Source organism: Manacus vitellinus, unplaced genomic scaffold (genome assembly GCF_001715985.3).
Source record: "Manacus vitellinus isolate BGI_N305 unplaced genomic scaffold, ASM171598v3 scaffold_2_pilon, whole genome shotgun sequence".
Lineage (NCBI taxonomy): Eukaryota > Metazoa > Chordata > Aves > Passeriformes > Pipridae > Manacus > Manacus vitellinus.
In genome coordinates, this window is record NW_021940208.1 from 37,654,687 (window position 1) to 37,676,041 (window position 21,355).

At 34.8% G+C, this 21,355-nt stretch overlaps 1 protein-coding gene across 1 annotated transcript in view; it reads right to left on the reverse strand.

Annotated features, from left to right (window-relative positions):
• MYCBP2 (MYC binding protein 2) overlaps positions 1-21,355 on the reverse strand; it is a 155,987-nt gene that overhangs the window by 19,607 nt on the left and 115,025 nt on the right. The window contains exons 57-69 of the mRNA XM_018070965.1: positions 13,324-14,967; positions 11,830-11,999; positions 10,808-11,052; positions 9,951-10,118; positions 8,122-8,279; positions 7,510-7,709; positions 7,078-7,227; positions 4,264-4,424; positions 3,510-3,666; positions 2,649-2,873; positions 2,163-2,228; positions 1,075-1,314; positions 848-937 (exon numbers count right to left, since the gene is read on the reverse strand). Of these exons, the coding sequence (XP_017926454.1) occupies positions 848-937; positions 1,075-1,314; positions 2,163-2,228; positions 2,649-2,873; positions 3,510-3,666; positions 4,264-4,424; positions 7,078-7,227; positions 7,510-7,709; positions 8,122-8,279; positions 9,951-10,118; positions 10,808-11,052; positions 11,830-11,999; positions 13,324-14,967 (3,674 nt within the window). The remainder of the gene's footprint in view (positions 1-847; positions 938-1,074; positions 1,315-2,162; positions 2,229-2,648; positions 2,874-3,509; positions 3,667-4,263; positions 4,425-7,077; positions 7,228-7,509; positions 7,710-8,121; positions 8,280-9,950; positions 10,119-10,807; positions 11,053-11,829; positions 12,000-13,323; positions 14,968-21,355) is intronic.

Consider the following 21,355-nt stretch of genomic DNA (forward strand, 5'->3'; position numbering starts at 1 on the left):
TACAGAAAAATAAGATATGTAAGCAAGATCAATTTAACTATGGTTAATAAATACCTCCTCAAGAGGAATTTGAGCATGAAATGAAATAAATAATAAGCAAAACAAGTGGAGTATAATTATCTGAGATTCAGCCCCTTCGTGTAGGTTAATAAAATCAGTGATTAAGTCTTTGTAAAGCACTGCACAGAATATATTTTTCAGTTTGTATGTTTCATAATAAAAGAAACAGGGAACACACAACCAAGTTATCACACAGCTGATGTGAGAAAAATACACTTTTACAACTGTATAATCCAGTTGTAGAACTTATTGCCACAAGGTACTGGGTAGATCAAAATTACCTATCATCTGAAAAAGGAAATTACTTTCATTAAGGGCAGTCCAATTTTGGCTATTAAACAGGACAGTCCATATACAGTAACCCTTTCAGGAACACTTCTTAAACTAATCCTTGCTGGAAGACAGAGAAGTATAGCAGGTGAAAGGATAGTAGTGGGGTTTCCTCATATTCTTTTTTTCTAAAGATCAATGGAGCCCCTATTGAGGCACAAGATAATAGGCAAGGACTTTCAGGTTGACCACTACTACAGGTGCTAAGTACTTCTGTAATTGTAGGCAAAATTTGTGCCACCATTACTACGATGTTTGCATTAAATGCATATCCCTCAATTATAATTTATTCATAAAAAGATCCATTATAACATTTTAAAAATAAGCAATTGTGGCATTTTACTTCTGTTTTGATCTAAAAATTATGCATGAGAAATGGGATAAATAATGAAAATCATCCTGGATCATTTTTTCAGCAAAGTATTATTGATAGAACACAAATAAATACATTGTGTACTTTTTCTTCTCCTTCTGGGGAAGACAGTAATGCTTTTTCTTCTTGTTCTGGGGTTGGCTCAGCATCTCCAGAGATGAGTTTTCCAAATACCTGAAGAAAGACAATGACAATTAGCATATCTCAAAGACAAACCGATGCAGCTGTGGCATTTTACATTAAAACATAAAGCACTGAAAGTCTACAATATGTAGTAACTTTCACTGTATAATGCATCATTAAAATCCCACCTGGGATGTTATAAGTCGGAATACTCGCAGTGTCTCAGATTCACAGTTTCTTTGTTGAGCGACACTTGCAGAAATCTGGCCTGCTATTTTAATGCTTTCACCATCTTTCCATCCAAGAATTTTCACTTGTCGAACTCTCAGTGTGTTCTCTGGACCCTTCAATTCAATTTTGATGATGTGATTGTCACCCCCAGGAAGTTCACTTGTTACCCAGCCAATATGTCTTGAATCCAAGTCTACCTATTAAAGAGGAATATAAAGATGGGAACTGATGTTACGTCAAACAAAAAGTCACCTACCTCTAAAACAAACCCATCATGTATCACTGCAACAAATACAATGCTTGCAATGAAATTTTCATCCTGAGCAGTAAGACTTCTGTCTAATTATAAAAATATTCAATCTTTTGAATTCAGATTAAAAAAAAAGTCTCAAACTTAAAAAAATTATATATAGCCATTTCTTTTTTGTCTTTAAAGCTTATTAGAAACAGTGGTCAACCTATCCCTTTTATCCTCAAAGCATGAGTTCACATGTTAAGAAAACTCAACTCTTAGAACTAGTATTTGCTCACTACCTTAATTAAGAAAGAAAAAAAAGTCACCATAATTTAACTGAAAATACAACACACAATTTTCAGTAGTTATTTCATCCCTATTCACATAAACCCCTGTCAGAGAAATTGTACCTCTGTGAAAGTCAATGTCTGCTATCCTTATCAAGACATGCAAGACTTAAGAATTGTAAAAAAGAGAGACGAACTGTAACAAATTAAGCTTGTTTTAAAATACATATTGTTTTAAAAAATGAACATAAATAATGCTATAAGAATCATCTATTTCATATATGATGAAATATATGCAGTGTTACTACTGGAAGTCAGAGTAAAAGCTTGATCAATATTCAGTATACATGGCTGAATTCTATCATTATTAATGCAGTATTTTCCAAGAATTATTTTGATGCCTGATATTTGTAAAGTAATTTATCTACCACAAGAAGTGGAAACTATTTGCTTAGAAAAATCTCTGCTATGTACAGCCAAAAAATGACAGCAGTTTTCCTGTGTCAACTGTTAAAATGTTTACCTGCTTTATTCTGCAGAGATCTTCTACTGCCTTGCCAGTTAGGAAGGTCATTGAAGTCACTTTGTTCTACAACAGACAACCAAAATAAGAATGAAACACTTCAACTGAGGACAGTTCTAATCAATCCTGTATTAAGAGTGTATGTAATAAAAGAGAGAAGTGGTTTCATTCCCCCACCAAAAATTTAAAAGTGATAAAAACTTAAAATTATTAAATGCGTGAAAATGCATCTGATATTGAAGACGTCAATTAATTAAGTTTTCCAGTTTCAAGTTCACGCAACTGCAAACTCATACAGACTGCAAAATCAGACAGATCATAACAGTTACTGCTTTAAAAATTAAAGGATTTAGAAACTACTTTGAAATGTGAGCTTATGAATTAGAATTACCAACTGAACTTGACAAAGATAACAGTGGTTCTTGATTGATAAATATATACAACTTGGACTTCAACGACAGACATTTAATTTCATTTTCCTCTTACCCCAAGATCTCTGGAATTGTCTACATGAACACAAACATAACGTGCATTGATTCCTTTTACACAGTTAATTGTGATGTTTTTAGTTTTGTTTTTATCCTCATCTCCTGATTCCCAGAATGTTTCTGTAGACCCATCCGTTAAACTACCAATCATGGCAGGTCGGCTTGATGTTTTAATGTCAACAATGCTGGTTAGGTCTTTTAGACAAACCACTATACACAGTTCCTGTGAAAACACATGAAAATACTTAGAACAGCTGAAAGTAAGGCCAGATACAGGCATTATTTACAATTTTTAAAACCATACAGACACTTCTGTTCTGAGGAATATGCTCTCCAAGAAATTTGTCATTTATTGGTTTAAGTTATTTAGTCCATTAAATCAAGGGAAATATTAATAGCTAAGAGCTGAATATATTAGCAAATGCCTAAATGTATTAATAGATGGAAGAAAACAATTTAAAGATATTAACCAGAAGTATTGATTTGTGCTCCTTGGAATAACAGAAGAAAAAAATATATAAGCAAATACGAACTGAAAGTAGACAGCATTTAAAAAATTACCTAAATCAATGACACAAACAGAGTACAAGACACTCCCCAAACACTTCACTTGTAAATCAGCACTCAAAAGCACTGCTCCAAAATTTAGGTTTGAGTGATACACAGGTTAAGGGTCATTATTTGAATCTCTAAAGCTAAACATGAGAGTGTAAATATCAGCAACAAGATTCCAAACTGAGATACATTCAAGGAAATATGACATTGTAATAAGCAACTTTTAATTCAAACAGAATCATCACAGGAAGTACATGTTCTTCATAAATGATCTCTGCTTCTGAGAGGGAGGTGTAATACTTGCCTGATTCATGACTTCAAAACCAGACTGAACGCTGATACTAAAACTCTCTTCGCTATCTCCATCATCAGATTTAGACAAAATATTGTTGATATGATGAAAAACATTGCTCTGGTGCAGGAACTGGTGATCAGATTGTTTGAATTTGAGACTCCAGCACCTGTAAACACATTTAGTGGACTTTGAAATTATAAATATTATTCAAAGACATAACCTACCAGTGAAACTATTAATTACATTTTTGCTTCTCAAAATATTTTCTATAAACCTTTAACTTCAAATTTTGCAGGACCTTAAGTTTTTCTACGCATCATTTGAGGTAGGCAGGAATAAAATTTTCTTAGAATTTTAACAGTAAATGCAACCATTACTATTCGATTTTTGTCTTTGAGACAAGATACACAGAAAAAATTTCTAACAGTTTAAAGATACTATTCAGGTGACAGATTTCTGAGCAAAAGGCATTACGCTACCATGCACATACACACAGATACTACCATGTTATTCAGTAATATGTTTTCTTTTCCACAGTGGACACTGTAGAGAATTCAAGAGCAAATACATTTCTCTACATGTCTTTTAAACTATTATTTATATGTATAAACACATACATGTGTCTTCTATGTATACTTTTCCTAATGGTAAGGATAGATATGCTCCTTTTTGCACAAGCTTTCTATCTACCTTGCAAAATCTTTTTTTCTATAATGCTACAATATTTCCAGCCTTTTAAGAATTTTCTTGAATTTGTGCTTACCTTAAGGCCATTTGCTGTAATGCACTACCACTGGGAAGAGACATCATAAGATCAGAGATTGTCTGAAGAAGGCGATGAAAAGTGTGCGGTAAGGGGTGAGCTGCTTCGCCGGCAATCACTATATCTGACAGAGGATGCTCACATACTCTTGTGTCTTTTTCCTATGATGCAAAGCAATTTTTTATGTTATTAGCAGACTTTTCAGGAAAAAAAAAAGGTGAAGTAAATAAAAACATTTATGGTATTTGGTTTAAGAGTAACTGCAACAATCTGTAACGAAGATGAACTCAGAGCAGTTCCTGTCAGAGAATTTTTACAGTAAGTTATACATGAACCTCAAACAGAGAATTTGGGAAGGATACTGTATGCTACCACTTACTTTTTATGATTTAAAGATGTGAAATATTACACTGCAATAATTTGAGAAACTAGAAAAAAATAACATATTCCAGCTGTTAAAAACAACTTTTTTGAGCAGCAAGACCCAGTCATAACAAATTTGATAACTAAGCTAAGGTTATTAATTGCTGCACTTCATTAGAGCTGTGAAAATAATAATTCTTAAGCAAGCATCAGAACAGCTGTGGATTGAGAGACAAGTTCCACTGAGCAGTGGGTACGAGGGCAGTAGCAGAGCAAGCTGTGTTCTGGGGAAGAGTAGCAGAGAAAGCAAACTAGCTTCTGATCATGATATGCCATTTGAGAAGGCATGGAAAGACTCATTTATGAAAGATACAAACTGTTTCCCCCTGCTTCTTTTTACAAGAAAATCTGATCCTGTTTGAATCACAGAAACCAGCTGCACAGACCCAACATCCTGACAATCCAAAGCCAGATTCAAACCTGTTATTTTAAACCCTTTAAGTTGTCTATGTATTAAGTTGTCTATTTCAAGTAGATTTCCCATGGATCTCAACTGCTTGAATAGCTAGAAATGCTGTGGTATTATTTGAAAGTGATTTTCGGCACATGCTTACCTAGGGAAGAATCATCAAACCAGACATTGCTCTGTATTTTGCTGGAGAGTGTAACATGGTAGAGCACACTCAGTGTATGAAGTATGAAACTGAACGCTAAACTAAATATTATCAATTCTTCAAAGCCTGGGTATTCCCCTCTTCCCCAAGGATCCTGTCTACACAGGTAGCATCCTGTTTGCACCATCTCCTCTGCTGCTTAGTAATTCTTGCATTTTGTTTTGCTTTAGCAAGGACGTTGCCTTTGAACCTACATCTTATGCGTTCAATCGTTTATAGTTCTAGATCCCCATCCCCCAATTTAAAAGAATCCATCACTGGAATTTATCTCCATCTCCCAGGACATTAAAAGAATATGTAAAAATATTTCACATAAGGAAATGAATGCTGGTAGTGGAAAAGCACCTAACCATTTTGGATTTATTACATTGTGTACATATATTTACATGGGCATTTTAATCATTTGATCAGACTACTGAAGGAGGATGTTGTGATCTGAATACACATCACCTGAGTGATATTTAACAATTAGCTGAAAACTGTTGTCATTTTGTTATATGCCATAAAACTATTCATTTTAGCCATTTGACCAAGGAGTATTTTTAAATTCCCTCTTCACTGTATCAAAGAAACAGCAGCATTCCCACCAGAGCAGAAGTGGCATATTCTAACATTCCTTTCTAATGTCTTTTATCTTTCAGTCAATAATTATCCAGACTACAGATGGGACACTACTTATTCTTTTATATAGTAAAGGTTCTTATTTTTGAGGCTGACCAGCATAAGGACCAGTGGGACCACACTTCCCTCGCTCTAGCAGTGCTTTTGGTGTAGCAGTTGAAATTACTACAAGGCAGAAAACTGCTGGAGCGAAACCGAGAAACAACATTCAAAATACACTACACAGAGCTATTGCAAATCAGATATAATGTATGCATACAAGAATTTGGCAGACTTGAAAATAGGTAAATAGAATTATAAATCTGCATGTTGATACGCTAACAGAGAAAAGCTGATATCCCACATGAAATTTAGGCCAAGATTATAGTTGCTTTGTAAACAATTACAGCAGTGTACCAGATTACAATGCTGCAAAGGCTAATTTCAGAACATCTCATTTCAAAACTGGATTAGACTTGAAGTGATAAAGATAACCCTGACTTACTAACAGTACTAGCATGATTTCTTTTGAGCTATTCTTTGAGGACATGGTAATGTTTTAAATCAGAGCTAAGTTTAGAAGAGATTGTATGATACCTTTTGGAAGCATGGTATGTTAAGACTATACTATTTTACATAACTAACTATAGATTTTTCCTTAAATCACTACATTAACTATGTTCAGTGTACATAAAATTACGTATATATATAATTATTTATATATATACACATGTATAAAGAATTATGCAAATTAACTATACATTTTCATTATTAACTGTGGACTTTTCTTAGAGCACTGAAAGACAGTAGACCAAATCACAAAGCTTCTCTGAAAAATATTTTCTCTTTTCTTTCCTCTCATTGTAGGGTAAAGGAAAAATAAAAAGCAATCTGTACATTTTTTTGTTACTGGATTAACCAAGTACTTGTGCTTTTTTTCTTTTTTATTTCCCATAACAATAATGCATTAAAAGACTATGCAATTCATCAGCACAAAAAAATCTGATGATTTAGAAGAAAAATTAATTTATCTATGTCTACAAAATGAGTTCAATTACAATTTAAGCTTCTGTTTCACAGAGAGAGGATTAAGGATTTTTTTTTTTCCCCACATAAAAATATTTCTAATTTGCCTACAAAATCAACAGATAGGAAAGGAATGCTGAACATTACTTACTTGTTCTGCATTTTCTTTATTTGACTTATTTTCTTCATCCTCTTCTTCTTCTGGCTCTACAGGTGCAGGAGTCAGGGAAGCCACAAAATGCCATAAAATATCATGAAGAGAAGTTGTTTGAATGACATTACAAAGAAGCCAGTTGAAAGCCTAAAATAAATTACATACAAGGTGTTATCAATTGGTTAAGCAAACCTACTGAAGTAAAACCATTTCTTAAACCATTTATGTATGAAGGTGCACTGATGCTTTTGGACAGGCAAATAATAATGCAAAGGTCTTCAAGTAAGACACATTGCTCTGTAGCTGTAACAGTTTACTAAAATGACAACTGTATTACAGGGGACATAGCATAATCTTAAAAAAAAGTTCCAAGAAAGAATTTACAACCATCTTATTTTAATCATACAAGGTCCATTAGTACATTAATACCTCCATGGCAAAGACTCGGCAAGCAGATTTCCGTAAGGCTTGTTTCATTGCTATTTCAAGTCCTTCCAGATCATGATGCTGGATTACAAATGCCAATACTGGCCACTGGAAATTTCTCTCTCCTTTGGAAAGAGAGCTGTGGGCGGAGATTAACCGAGAAAGTTCAGGAGATGGATGTCTCAGGAGAGAGGACCCCACTTCTATTCAAAAGCATAAAAATATACACACATTAGATTCTTTGCACATTTCAATTTTATAGTCACAGTAAAAAAGAAAAGCAATAAAGCACTTTTAGAATTGATGTATTTTTTCCATGAGAAAATTGCATTAAAAAAAGCAATGTGGAAAAATGGTGCTTCAACTGAGAAACAAAATACCACCTTCACTTTTAAATCAAGCACAAAAGATTCACCACAAATTTCAAAATCAGTAATTCCTGAGCTGATTTCAGGCTAATCCTGTGCCGACTAACAAACAGCTAATGTTTATTAATAACTAGAAATAAAAACCACTACATGTATTTATTTAAAAAAATATATTTGTCTACAGTTTCCAAGAAGAACTGCAAATACTTGAATAATTTTTCCCTGCTTCTGATGTCTGTGCTCTTACCTGCATCTCCACTGTTGACTCGTCTCCTAGGGATTGCCTTTACACGTGCTGGCAAAATTGAGTGCTGTTTGTCATATTCTGATGCAACAACTGAATATGATCTTTGAAAGACTGTGCGCTTTGCAAGATCTGTATCTGTTATTGGACTGGTTTCCAAACTACAAAGAAATAAGTGATACACTCATTAACAAATATATAGAGTATTATCTGAATTACACATAAATATTAAATAAGGATACATGCATTTCATAATGACAATGCTATACTGCATGAAAGTTTGTCTTATGCACCTAATAACTATTTAAATGCTGAAAAAGAAGGAATATGTATTAGAATTACACATGGTGAAAAAGCATGCAAGTGCTTTATAAACAAATGTAATGACGTACATGGTAGATTCCAAGAATTTAGGTTTTTTTTTTTTAGAGAGATACAAACACACAGATCATGCCTGAATTGAAGTTTCAGACCAAACTTATCCTGAGAATGCACATGAAAACATCTATGGAGTGAATTTTTAATATGCAAGCCAACTGAAATTTAGAACTTTATGTGAAGTATATAGTTTCTAACATCACTAGCCTTAAAGTCAATTTTCAATTGCTATGGCTATACCTCTGACATGTTTTACTCCTTACCTTCCATGGACTTCTTACAGTCTGCAGAAGAACTCCCAGCTTATGCTGTCCCTATAGGCCTCAGGAGACCATGGTGTCCACAGTTTTAATAAAGGAATATACCAATACGAAGCACTCTTAAGGAGTTTTGTTAGAAAAGTTCTATTTCTGAAAAGACTACATTGTAGATTGTAGTATTCCAATAAACTGTTTTTGCAGTCAGTATAAAATATAACAGATTGAAATAAAAACAGATTAAAAGCAAGTCTTCTCTTCATTACATCCTCACTATAATATGAGGAATCACCGACATCTGAAAACACTAAGCATCTAAGTTGATTCTAGACTATTATTAACAGTAAGAGCCTTTTTTAGCCTAGCAAAACAAAAATTTCTGTAACTGCTTGAATTAGATCACAGTAAACTTAGCAAGTGGCTTAACCTGACAGAAACCATCTAGCACTCTTGGTCCTAGATAGCATTAAGTTGCAATTTTTTCAGTGATATTTTAACTTCCACACAGAAGGAAGCAGAAACATTTGCTCTGAAAACTGTAAAGTAATGAAATTTCTTTCCATTAAAACTTCCCTTCAGAATGAAATTCTGAATGGAGAACAATAGCCACTTCTTTCAAGAAGTCCATTAATATACATTCAGTCAGTTGTGGTAAAGAATAGATATACAGTGAAAAAAGCAACTACATTTTCAAAGAGTTTGCAACAGCTTTGGTCCTTGGATTATTGATCTTTAGATCACTTCTAAAGTTTTGGAGATTCTGAAAAAATTGTCTCTAGAAGACAAGCAAGCCTGGAGTAAAAACTATGGATAAATTCCCCTGAGGTATGCTAAGAGTCCTTATCAACTGAACAAAATTTTTTCATATTTAGGTTGTAAACCCAGGACCTTTCTAGAGAGAAGCAATTGGTTTGCAGTACAGTTAAAAGTTGCAATTGTGATTTGCATATTCGCATAATCAAATATATACCATTGCTAATGGTTGAAAATATACCGATAAGTTATGATTCCCTGAAGATATTTTTCTAACTACAGCTTCATATCCTTTTGGTTTTTTTGTTGCCATTTCAGAGACTGATCTCTGCTGATCTGATACTTTAGCTACTTAACTGCAGCAATGTTTTCCTTTTTTTTTTAATTGGTGTAATCCTAATGCTTTAACACTTGTATGTAGTACCCAGAATTATAAGGAAATACCTTGGGGGCATAGATTTCATGTTACTCTCTGGTTCTTCAAAGACATTAGGACTTGCATCAGGAGTAACTGAGATATACGGTGCAGGTACTGAAGTTGAGCGCAAGTATCTCATCTCATCCTGGAAGAGGTTGTCATCCTGGTACCCAACAAAATTTTCATGATGATGCCTAAATCAAATTAGATTTTTAAATTAGGATTAAGGATTACAAGTTCCTGAAACACACATACACAAAAGTCCTTCACCAATACATTTAGTTAGGCAACACTATTCATTTACTCCTTGCGTACTAATGCTTTTAAGCTAGTTGTGACTTAAAAGTGGTACTGGAAAATACAATGGCATTTTCAAGCAAGAGGGAGTGGGGATCACCCTTTACTATCTTTTAGTATTTTTTTAGGTATTTCCAGAATGTATTTTAGGTCCAAACGTCTATCCAACATAAACATGACACACTACAGTGAAATCTACTTAAAAGTACCAAGAAAGCCCAAGTCGTCTGGTTTCCTTCTTACTATTTTTAACTGTGAAGAGGAAAAAGTAGCATATATGTCTGCTACTAACACACTAAGTAAAACTCTTTGGGAAATTCTAAATTCTTTGGACAGAAACTAAACTGTTGTTAAAAAATATTTAGCACTGAAAAACTACTTAGGGTATATTTGACATTATGAGAAAATACAATTTATGAGATTGAAAAAGATCATTGATTAAGAGACAGAAGAATAAATATCATAAAGGATTAGGAAAATACATATTTTTCTATATAAGTTTTCATTTAATTTATACACACATTTTTATTCAACACTATACATAGGTGAGTAATAAAGTCAGTACTCATACACTTCCTTTAATCACCTTGCTAAAGTCTGTAGATAGAGACATGGCATTTTAATGGGAAAGTCTTCAGAAATTCCTTCTTTGAGACTGGGAAGTTGAGATTGGAATGCTTTTGCAGGGTGATAGCAGAGGATACTAGGCTCAGCAGCACTACTCAGCGACAGTAAATAGAGCGCATTTGCTTTGATCACTTGATGAGCTTCCATAGTTGGCAAGGCACGAGGTGTCTTAACTTGCATTGGTTTTCTCCTAGATTGTTTAATCTAGATAAAGTTAAAAACCATATAATTAAACTATACTTCACCACAGGAAAATCTGATAATATAGCTTATACTCAATCTGTTGTAAAATATTTTCTATGACAAAATGCACTTTTATTTTTAAAACTTAGCAAACATTTAATAAAAAGCTGATAGCTTTGACAACTGCCTCAGGATTAATTTTGTGTGCACAAAGTTTCAACAAATTTAGTTAAAAAAATAAAGTTTAATTAGCATTGTTCTGCTTACCTTAGAACCTCAACTTATTTGTATACTTTAAGCAAGAATTTGAAATTAGTCCTGGAACACCAGTATAAGAACACCACCTTTCATACTATTCCCATTAAAAATTGCTCTAGTGGCATCTTGTATCCAATGTTCTGGATTATTAAGATCATTAAAGAAACTATAAACACAAAGTTAAAACAGCACTCATTTCAGTAAACAAATATAACAATTCAAAGTTAAATAAACTGACAAATATTTAAAAAAATTAGGTATTACATTCAATGCTGCAGTTATAGTGGGATAAAAAAATAAAATCATAAATTTGAAAACACTATCATCTGAAGAAAAGAAATCTGATTGGAAGTTTGGAAGTTGGCAAAATTTCCATCTTATCATCTTAAACCTAACAATAGCATAAGAGGATATTCCAAAACCTTTCAAAGTTATGAAATTCCAAATTTTTTAAACTGGCCTAACCTTATTTTCAAGTTGTGAACACAGCACTATTAAGGAGACAAAATATCTAAACATATGAAAACCAGCTGAAAATACCTTCTCTCTTGCTGCTGCTTGCTTTTCACGGAGATATTTTTCTCTGCATCGATCGCAAACCAAATACCAAGTGCTTCCTCCAATTCCACCATCGCCACAATTGCCAGCCCATCCTCCACAGAAGTGCCCAATGCTGTTGTAACCTTGGCCACCTGCGTAACGGCCACAACCTATGTTGAGGAAAGAGTGAAAAACAAGTTATTTCAAAAGAAGGGTTACTATTATATCTTCTATTACTGTAGGAGAGGGATGAAGAGGGGGTAGGAAGATACTTGTCTTCTGGCCTAATTTTCTACTTTTCTGTATGTCTGAATTGGTTACAAAACAATGTTTTTGTCCATGTTTTCAAGTTTTTAAGTTTTTATTATGAAATAATAAAGTTTTCAAGTTTTTATTAGGAAATTGTCCAAAGCATCAACAGCTCCCTATTCAAATAGTTGGTCAGTATTATAAGTTAGCCAACATTATCTGTGATTTAATAAACATGAAAACCTTACTTCTTAGCTAACAAAGCTTAAGAGGGAATGGAGTGTATTCCTTTGCTGATTAGCATTTCTCAGAAAGATTCAGGGAACCGATAATTGCTGAATAGAAATTTTGCTTTAACTTTGCATACAGAGCTAAAAAAACCATACATACCAGAAAGCATACCAAATATTAAGTCCTTGATACCCAGTACTGACACAGCAGATAAATAAAAGTTTTCTACTACTGAGAGTAAAACAGTAACAAAAAACTTTTGGCCAAGTAGAAACTCCAAATGACCAATCTAATTTTTTATTTTATTTTCAATTTTCCCAGTACAGTTTCAAGTCCTAAGGTGTAAAAAAATGGTATGTTTCTGGGGAGCTACTGTAAGGTCAGAACATTATTTTGACCATGGTTCGAACAATGTTATTTGGCGTATTTGAAAGTTTAGATCCAGAACTACTTGAAATCACATACAAAGATGTGTAAATAGTCTTTATGTAAGTATAAATTTTAATTTAGTGTATATAATTGTGAGAGTCTGGAAAAAAATTATTACTGGCTCAAAACAACACTCTCTCCATCCCCTCCTCTCCCCTCTTCCCCCCTTTACTACTACTTCTCCTTATTCACTTTTCTTGTTGGGTTGAAATTTCCTAAGCCAGTCCTTTATGAAATGCTTTATGTTGACTGTATGCTTTACACTTTTTCCAAGTTTCCTTATCTTCCAAAGTCTGCCAGTACAAGTGTGTTATTATGACCCCTTGAAAATGTTGTAGCATTTTTCCTACGTGCAGCCTTAAGGGACAAAAGAACTGAAGGCCCCCTTAATAAATCCATCAGGTGGGTTTGGGGCCTTATACTTTTCTGACGTAAAACCCCCCTAATGAGCTCGTGAGGTGAGCCTGGGGTCTTACACTAATAGACAAGGTAGTCTGACTCATTTTCATAACAGTAACTAATACCAGAACATGTGTGTGAAATACACTTTCTAGATTGACATGGGAATTAAATACGGAATCTTACCTGGATGAGCTTGTCTCATGTGGTAAGTCACTGGATATGGATGGGATTCTCCACACAACTCACAGATGGTGTCTTTTTCAGGTCCTCCCACTGCAAGCTGGGCCATTTCACCAAAAAGATTTCCCCTTGGTCTAGTCTCAACCTTTTCCTTTTTCTTTTTCTCTTTCTTAGCTTTCTTGTTATCTTTGTCACTTTCCTTCTTCTTTAACACTGCACAAGAACCAGGACTTGGAAAAATCATGTTTTGGGAAGCTGCTTTAATAGTTGCTAAAGAAATATCTTCCCAGAAAGCTACTAAGTGCTGCAGTGTTAATGGAAGAGGAGACTTGGATTTTATTGTGTGATGACCGGATGTTTCAAAGGAGGTAGTTTCAGTTTTTCCATCCTCACACTTTTCATGCAGAGGTGGTTCTTTTAACATTGAGAGGACTTTGTTCTTATTGATGCTACCCATTTTAGATATATCTGGTCCATGAGGTGAGATGTTGAACATGTTAAGAGCAGATGATATTTCCAATGAATGTCTATTTTTCAACTTCGTTTCTTTTTCCTCTGCAGGCTGTTGAGTAAGACTGCTTCGTATGGGCGCATGCTCTTTGGACAGTTCTGGATTAAACTTCAAAAAAGATGAGCATGCCATAGCATCATGAACTATTCCTTCATGCCAAAGAAATGCAGCAAATACAGCTCTAGCACATTCTGCAACAGAAGGTGACATTGCTTGCTTGGCAGGCTCTATGGGCTTGGAGCCATCTCCTTTGAAAAGAAAGTTGGATTTTTCCTTTTTGGGTCTTGTGTGTCTACCAGCACATTTACGGCTCACTTTTGGAGATGCTCTCATGTCTTGCTCATCCTTCAGTGGTGCTTTGCCTATGCTGAAATGAACTTTATTAGAACCATCGTCCAGACTTCTGAATTCAGTGTTGTCCTCACAGGTGGTATCTGTAATGCTGTCAGTCTTTAAAGTACTTGAAGTACATACTTCAACTACCTCACTGTGAAGATTTTCTTGTACGACATGAGGGGAAGGAGCTCTATTTTCAGTTTCTGTAACAGGTTTTCCATCTTTTGCAATAATTTTTGGTTTAGGTGAAGTGGACCTCCCCCTTAAGGGTTCTGTTAGTGGCACTTTCTTTTTGCGAAGGGTGTCTGGATCTAATGTGTAGGAATCTGATTTGGAGCGTTCTCGAGGAGGATCAAGCTTTGTTTTTACAGGGGATGAAGGTTTCTGAGGTAGAGTTTTGTCATGGGGTGATGAGGATCGTGGAGAACTAGCACCAGATCTAACAGCTGTAAGCGTCTTTGTCTTTGGAGAAGATGACCGGGTTCCTGGCCCTGGAGATTCGGCTCTCAGTCCAGTTGTTGTTCTCCCATCAGTTTTTAGTGTTTGCAAAGTGTTATGATTTGGCGACAAAGACCTGCTGTGCGAGTCTGACCGCAGCTTTGCAGCATCTGATTTCAGGATAAGACACTCACTGGCAGATAAGCCTTCTGTATTTCTGGGTTTCTTCTGGTCAGCAACAGCTCTGTTCATTCGCACATCAAGTTTGGGTGACCTGCAGTCAGCTCTGTGCTTCGACGGCGTGTCTGTCTTTCCAGCTGGAGAAACCGGTCTAGCAGCTCCTGTGAAATTCATTCGGTCACCTGTGCAGTATATTTTATAATTGAATGGTTATGTTTACAGTGATACCTTGAATAGTAAAAAACAAGGACTAAAGACCTGAACACAAGATAAAGATCAAACACATGCTTCTGTTCACATAAAAATGAAAGGAAACATGACAGGATCTTTTTTCACCCAGAATATTTTCAATACATTTCTTTTCCTAAAGATACATATAAACAAGTGTTAGGAAATATTTACAAAGAAAACACAACTATGGAGCTATCGAAAGGCACAGTTCACTGTTTCCACAAAACACTAGTAAAGGAAGCACAATTTACACCTTTAGGTAAAATGCCAGGAGTTAACTCAATTTATGACAGTTGCAACATAAACCAGGGATTATTTATTTATTATCTACATGTGTGTCAGCCTGACTGCAACAAGAGACTTGCATAGACACCAAATCTATTACCAGATTTATTTTTTTTAATGCTCAAAAGTCAGGAATTGTAGGAAGTAAACACAGTTATAAGGTAAATTGGGCAAGACTGCTTAAACTATTCAGACTGATAATCTGAGGCATCCACCTATTCAAGACCACAAACTTTCCATGTTCTGTTACCAAAACACAACCCATTTAAGAAACCCCAAAACCAACAAACCCACTTTTCTCAACCACTAAGCTAAACCACCAACTCTGGTCAATGATGTTCTCTTATTTTCATGCACTACTTTATTGGTCATATGCACATTGACTCTGTACATATATTAATCTGCAGAACTATAAAAACTATAGGTAACTGAATATAAGTCCATACAAAAATTAATACAAGCAATGTTGAAATTACTGGCAAGCAATTCAACAGTTAATATAGCTGTTTCTCCACAAAGCCTTACACTGCAAAGTTTTGAACACAGATTTAAATCTTTCTGATCTGAATGGGTTTTCATTAGTTAAGCATGAAAAGATTTCCCTAGTAAAGCTTGTAGATTTAGGACACAGTACTTAGGATTATTTTACTTTTCTAGATATCAAAAGGTCATTTCCACTTGTCTGGGTGTATTTTTAGGAAGCAACTATTTGTCAAAAAATAAAATTTCAATTAATCAGAGAAAATCTGCTAATTTGTGCCTTGATTTCTAATGGGAACAGGGGATAGGCGGTCATCTTTTCCTAGTACCTTCAGTATTTACTTAGGAGGTGTGAAATCAGTGTTCAGTTTCTTATGCATCTGGGGATTTGAGCCAACTTCATGCAGTTCTAAATCACAAAGACTTACCCCTATGGTAGAAAATATATAGATGCAGTTTTTTCATACTACTACCTTTCACAATCCAAAAAAAAGAAAAGTTTTTGAGCAAAATTTAGCAACCCAGATGATACCTTGGGCTACAAACTGATTCTTACTAATTTGCTATCCCCATATTTAAGTACCTTATACTAAAATGAACAGCAACACGAAAAAGTGAAGGGAATGAATTATGTCACAATATTAAACAAAATTGAAGGTTAGGCAACTCTCCTGCCTTCCCAGGTCATGGTAGGAGTTCACACTTCTCCAGGCACAGAAGACATACTGTGTCTCTATTCAGGAATAATATACCAAATGTAGAATATAATAATATCTCAAATACCATTCTAATCAATTTTGAGAGTCTAATCTGTCTTTTTTCTTATGAGTTCTATAATTATTTTTGACTTGGGGCAGGGAAGAGGAAGGAAAGAAATAGCATGGTACATTGTGGTTTATAAAATGATTGTTCTTGCTAAAAGAAAAAAACAAAAAGTTTCTTAAGTATCAGTCCAAGCATTTCACACATGCCAGCTGAGTTCTACACCAGTTTTACTGATGAGCCATTTTGAGATGTTTATTTTGTGATCAATAAATTCCAAAATGCAAATTATAATTATTTTTATACACATTTTTCCCAGAAACAAATAAAAAAATTAATTCAAGGTCTGCCAGATGAGAAAATACTTTAGATAGAACTTTTTAAAGAATGCCTCATAGAACAGATTAAAAAAGTGAAAATATGACAATAATCTTTTTGGAGGACATAAAAAACTTCAAACCATTCAGCAACGTATCAAAAAAAAAAGTACACGCACAATTAGTGCATAACAATCAGGAAAACATTCTAGAATAAAACTCCTTATAAAAGGTATAGCCTAGCAGTTGCTTCCAGTAACAAAAAAAGTCTTGTATTTTAAAAACAAAGGTTTGGTTTTGCACATATACAGGTAAATAATCCTAATTGGCATTCTAGACTATCAGTACAAAAAAAGAAAAATGCCCAAATGAAAAATTGCATAACATAGCAAAAAACCCCCAGATTTCCCCCTCCTTCCCTCTTACATACTTTGTTTGCATGTTGTTTGAAAACAGGTGTTATTAAATTAGACTAACGTCACTTTCCTGTTTACAAAGCAGAAAGAGGCAGCTAGACTGTCTATCATGGAGTTGTTGCAACTCAGGAAAGCAACACTGAATGGTTATATCGAATGAGCTTCCAACAAATACCAGAACTGAACATTTGTTTTCAAAAAACATTATTTTATTAAATGAATGAAATGCAAATGAATGGAAGGAGAAAAAAAAGAAGACAACATTTTGGATGTAAAAATTTGAATAACCTTGCTATGTTGGCATGCATACCCACCCTTCAGTTTGTGAGAGAGAGATGAAATAGCAGAGGCAGGCCCAGCTACATCACTAGTTTTGTAAATACGCTCACGAGAAGCAAGGCAGCAGGATGGAGTTTCTACAGTGGAAAACAGTTGCACAGAAGCAGCACAGATTCAATGGAAAAGCAGCAAAGATAAAAACAAGCATTTTAAATTATAGGTATCTCCTCTGTTAAGTATTCTGAATTCATTTAGAGTCCTCCATCAGCTTTAAATGATAAAGAGTAGTTTGTAGTAGAATGCAGTAGATCAGTTCCCCAATCTAAAAATGCTGTGACTTCCATATTAGTTTCTAGGATCTAAAAATGTAATTTATGGAGAATAGCCAATGAGATCTATGGCTTATTATAAAACTCAGCAGCATCTAGTTTGGAACTGAACCCTGGTTTGAACTGAACCCTTTTAATCTGGAAATTCAGAGATGAATTATTTACAACTTCAATATCTCCTTCTGGATGATAAAATTACACACTGTTTAGTGAAAATTAGAGAACATCTACATATTTCTGTTGGAATGTCTTGCTAATCACTGGAAAGAAAGAAGAAAAATACATTAAACCCATCTAAACCATCTGTTTCCTGAACTGCTTAAGACTTCTTTTTGTCTGGTACTATATTTGCCAACTTGTACACAAAACATACTAACCCCCATATCTTATGCAATGACCTATAGTTCTAGAGCCTCTACAATGAGAAGGTGTTCATATGTTTGAAGTAAGAATTTCATTCTTTAAAAAAAGAAACTACTCTCTAATTTCTCAATCCACTTTCATGAATGCACATTTATACTTTATTTTTTCACTCTATGTCTAAGAATACTTACATTTTATAATGTTGTAATCTAGTGCATCTTGAACAATGTACTACTATTCAATCATTTCAAGGGGACTGTAGGTCGAAGAGAATGACTTTCCCACATGATTTCCTTGCTGCCTTGGCAAACAATCTATGTCTATCAAGGATAACTAGTCAGCCAGAGGGACCAGCATTTTGATCAGAATTCCTTCTTTTTGAATCATCCTCAAAGACTACAAAGACTTAAAATACAAGGCAGGCAAGGAATGTCTCATGTCATACTCAAATGTTACAGTATATATTTAGTCACACTGTTTCCTTCAATGTGGAAACAGCTCCAGTTTGAAAAGCTACACAATATGGAGATATAAGAGGCAGTTTAATTCCCATGGTAGGATGCAGTCTTGTAACAGCTGTGCCTACTTTCTCTGAGGAAACACTGGTAAAACAAATTTGGAGGCAAGACATACCACTAGCTGGTTCATGTTACTCTTTTTTAAATAAACTCTATAACAAACTAGTAAAATGTCTCGAGAATGGAGATAAGTTAAAGATTCTTCTGAAATGCCACTGCTTTTATGTGCAATGATGAAGAAAAGGCATTGACCTGCCTTTGCCATGCTGCCTAAGTAACAGCTGCCTCTTCAGAAAGAATGTATTCCTCTTTTGCTCTCTGTTACTGGCACAGAAGCTAAAATACAACTGTGAGCTGAATGTCCTCATTACTGCAGTCAATATATCTTTTTTCACATCCTGAAAATGCCAAATGCTGTAGTGAAAGTTGGATAAGGATTCTTTTTTAAAATTATTTTTCCTTAAATAAAAGAATGAAGTAAAAAAAAATTGGACATTAAATATTAACAATGAAGGAAAGTATTAGATACTATTAAAGCAGGAATATGAGTGAGTTAATGAAAGCAAAAGCTGAAATGCAGTATCATCAGAAAAATATTAGCAAAGTTCTTTACCCAAAGGTAGGGTTTGGAGCACCAACACTTGAGCCACTTAAGTTTATTAACTGAAAGACTGAAATAAGCATTCCTGGGCTAGAAGGGTAGATAAAAAAATAAGTTCATGATTTTATTATTTGTCACTAAAATTTTTCAAGATGCTATAAACCAAATTTATTTCTGGGGAAAAAAAAAAAAAGCTTGACACAATTTGAACTCTTCCACCAACCCTTACCATATCAGTTTTCCCAAGGACGGTTTTGGATTAACCTGAACAATTGTATTCTCCAGACATATCTTTGATTATAAAATCTGGAAAGCCTAGAGCATGAAACCATTTAAATTATTAGCTCAAAGTTTCATGAATGATGTTTTGGCAACATGCAGAAAAAAGGTCAAATCAGCTGTCATTGGTTTAACTGACAGTTAAGTCACTTCAGCACAATATGGAAGAGACCAGCATACTTGGTTGAGAATATTCTCTCCATTTTACTGAAGCACTACCAGGAAAGGTTTTGTGCTCCATATCCATGCTGGTCTTCTGCATCCCCTCTACAGTTTAGAAAATGAGGAGAGAAGCATTGCAGCCAAAGCCAGTGGTTCTAAATGCTATTTAACTAGCACCTAGATGGGAAAGGAACAAAACCAAAAAGAATGTGGTAGCACATACTGAAGGGATGTATCAAGGAACTCCTGACGTGAATGGCAGGAGCTGATATAGTGGGATGGCTGGATTGCAGCTCTGCAGCATGGATTGGCAAGGAAGCAGCCTCAAAGGACATTGTACTGAACAGCAGCGCATCACTGCAGCTTCTGGGTGGACTGAGATGAGTTAGGAAGCAGGAGCTCAGCAAGCTGCCAGGGTTTCATAGCAAGAGGGAGAATGTGACACATGTCAAGGGGGTCCACAGCTTTTTCAGCCCATAAATCCATTCTTCATTCACAGTATGAACTCCGATGAGAGGAAACATGGCATGAAGTCTAATAGGGACTGCAAAGCCTCACACTTCCCTTCCCAAGTTCAGAGCTCAAAGCCAATTGTCAAATTTTGATAACTTATGCTGGACAGCATCCAACATCCAAATCCTGATTCCCTGACTTGCCATGTCTAAAGAGTTTTATGACCCAGCACATACTGCTGAAGCATGTACTCAGAATTCAATCAGAAATTTGAGTCTTCTGTGCTTTTCACAAAGTTCAGAGACAAGTAAATCAAGCAAACAGCAATAATCTTGCAGCTATGGGAGCTTGTATTCACAAGCAAATCTGTTACTGATGATTTTACAAACTTCTCAGAAGCAAGCATACACAGGTTGGAGTAATTACAGTCTGTTTTTATGTGATCTTAAGACCACATAAACTTGTGATCTTAATGGAAAAAAATCCTTGCTAAGGTTCCAAGTCAATACAGCTGTTCTTGTACTCCAGATAGGTTATGCAATCTCTTCTAGCTTTTTTGGACTTTTAGCTGCATACAAGACTGCCAAAGAATTAAAACACATGATAAGTGCACCTTAATTTTGACTGTCCCCATGAAAAAGGAAACAATCTCTCAGTTTTTTTACCTTGTGTAACCATGTGTAAAAATTAGCAAAGGAATTAAGCAGGGCAGAGCAATCAGCCCTTCACAAAGTTCTAGCAAATAACACAAAACTGAGAAAACAGAGTAACCCCTTCTTTTTTTATAATATGCCTTCTGTAAACAAATTTTTCGATATAACACAGATGACTGTTATTAGTTTACTTATTTATGATGTGAAAAAAACAGGAACACTTTCTATTTCTTCAAGCATTGTATCTGAGGAAGTGGTTATCTCAAACTATAATATTTCTGCAGGAAAATAACCAGACACTGGAGGATAAAAGGTTGTGACAAGCCTATTCTCTCTTCCTTAAATCAATTTGGAAACCAAATCAGACCCCAAGTGCAGAAACCATTCCTAAAAAAAAAAAAACTAGTTACAAACACTTCTAAAGGAAAACTGCAGTGACTAC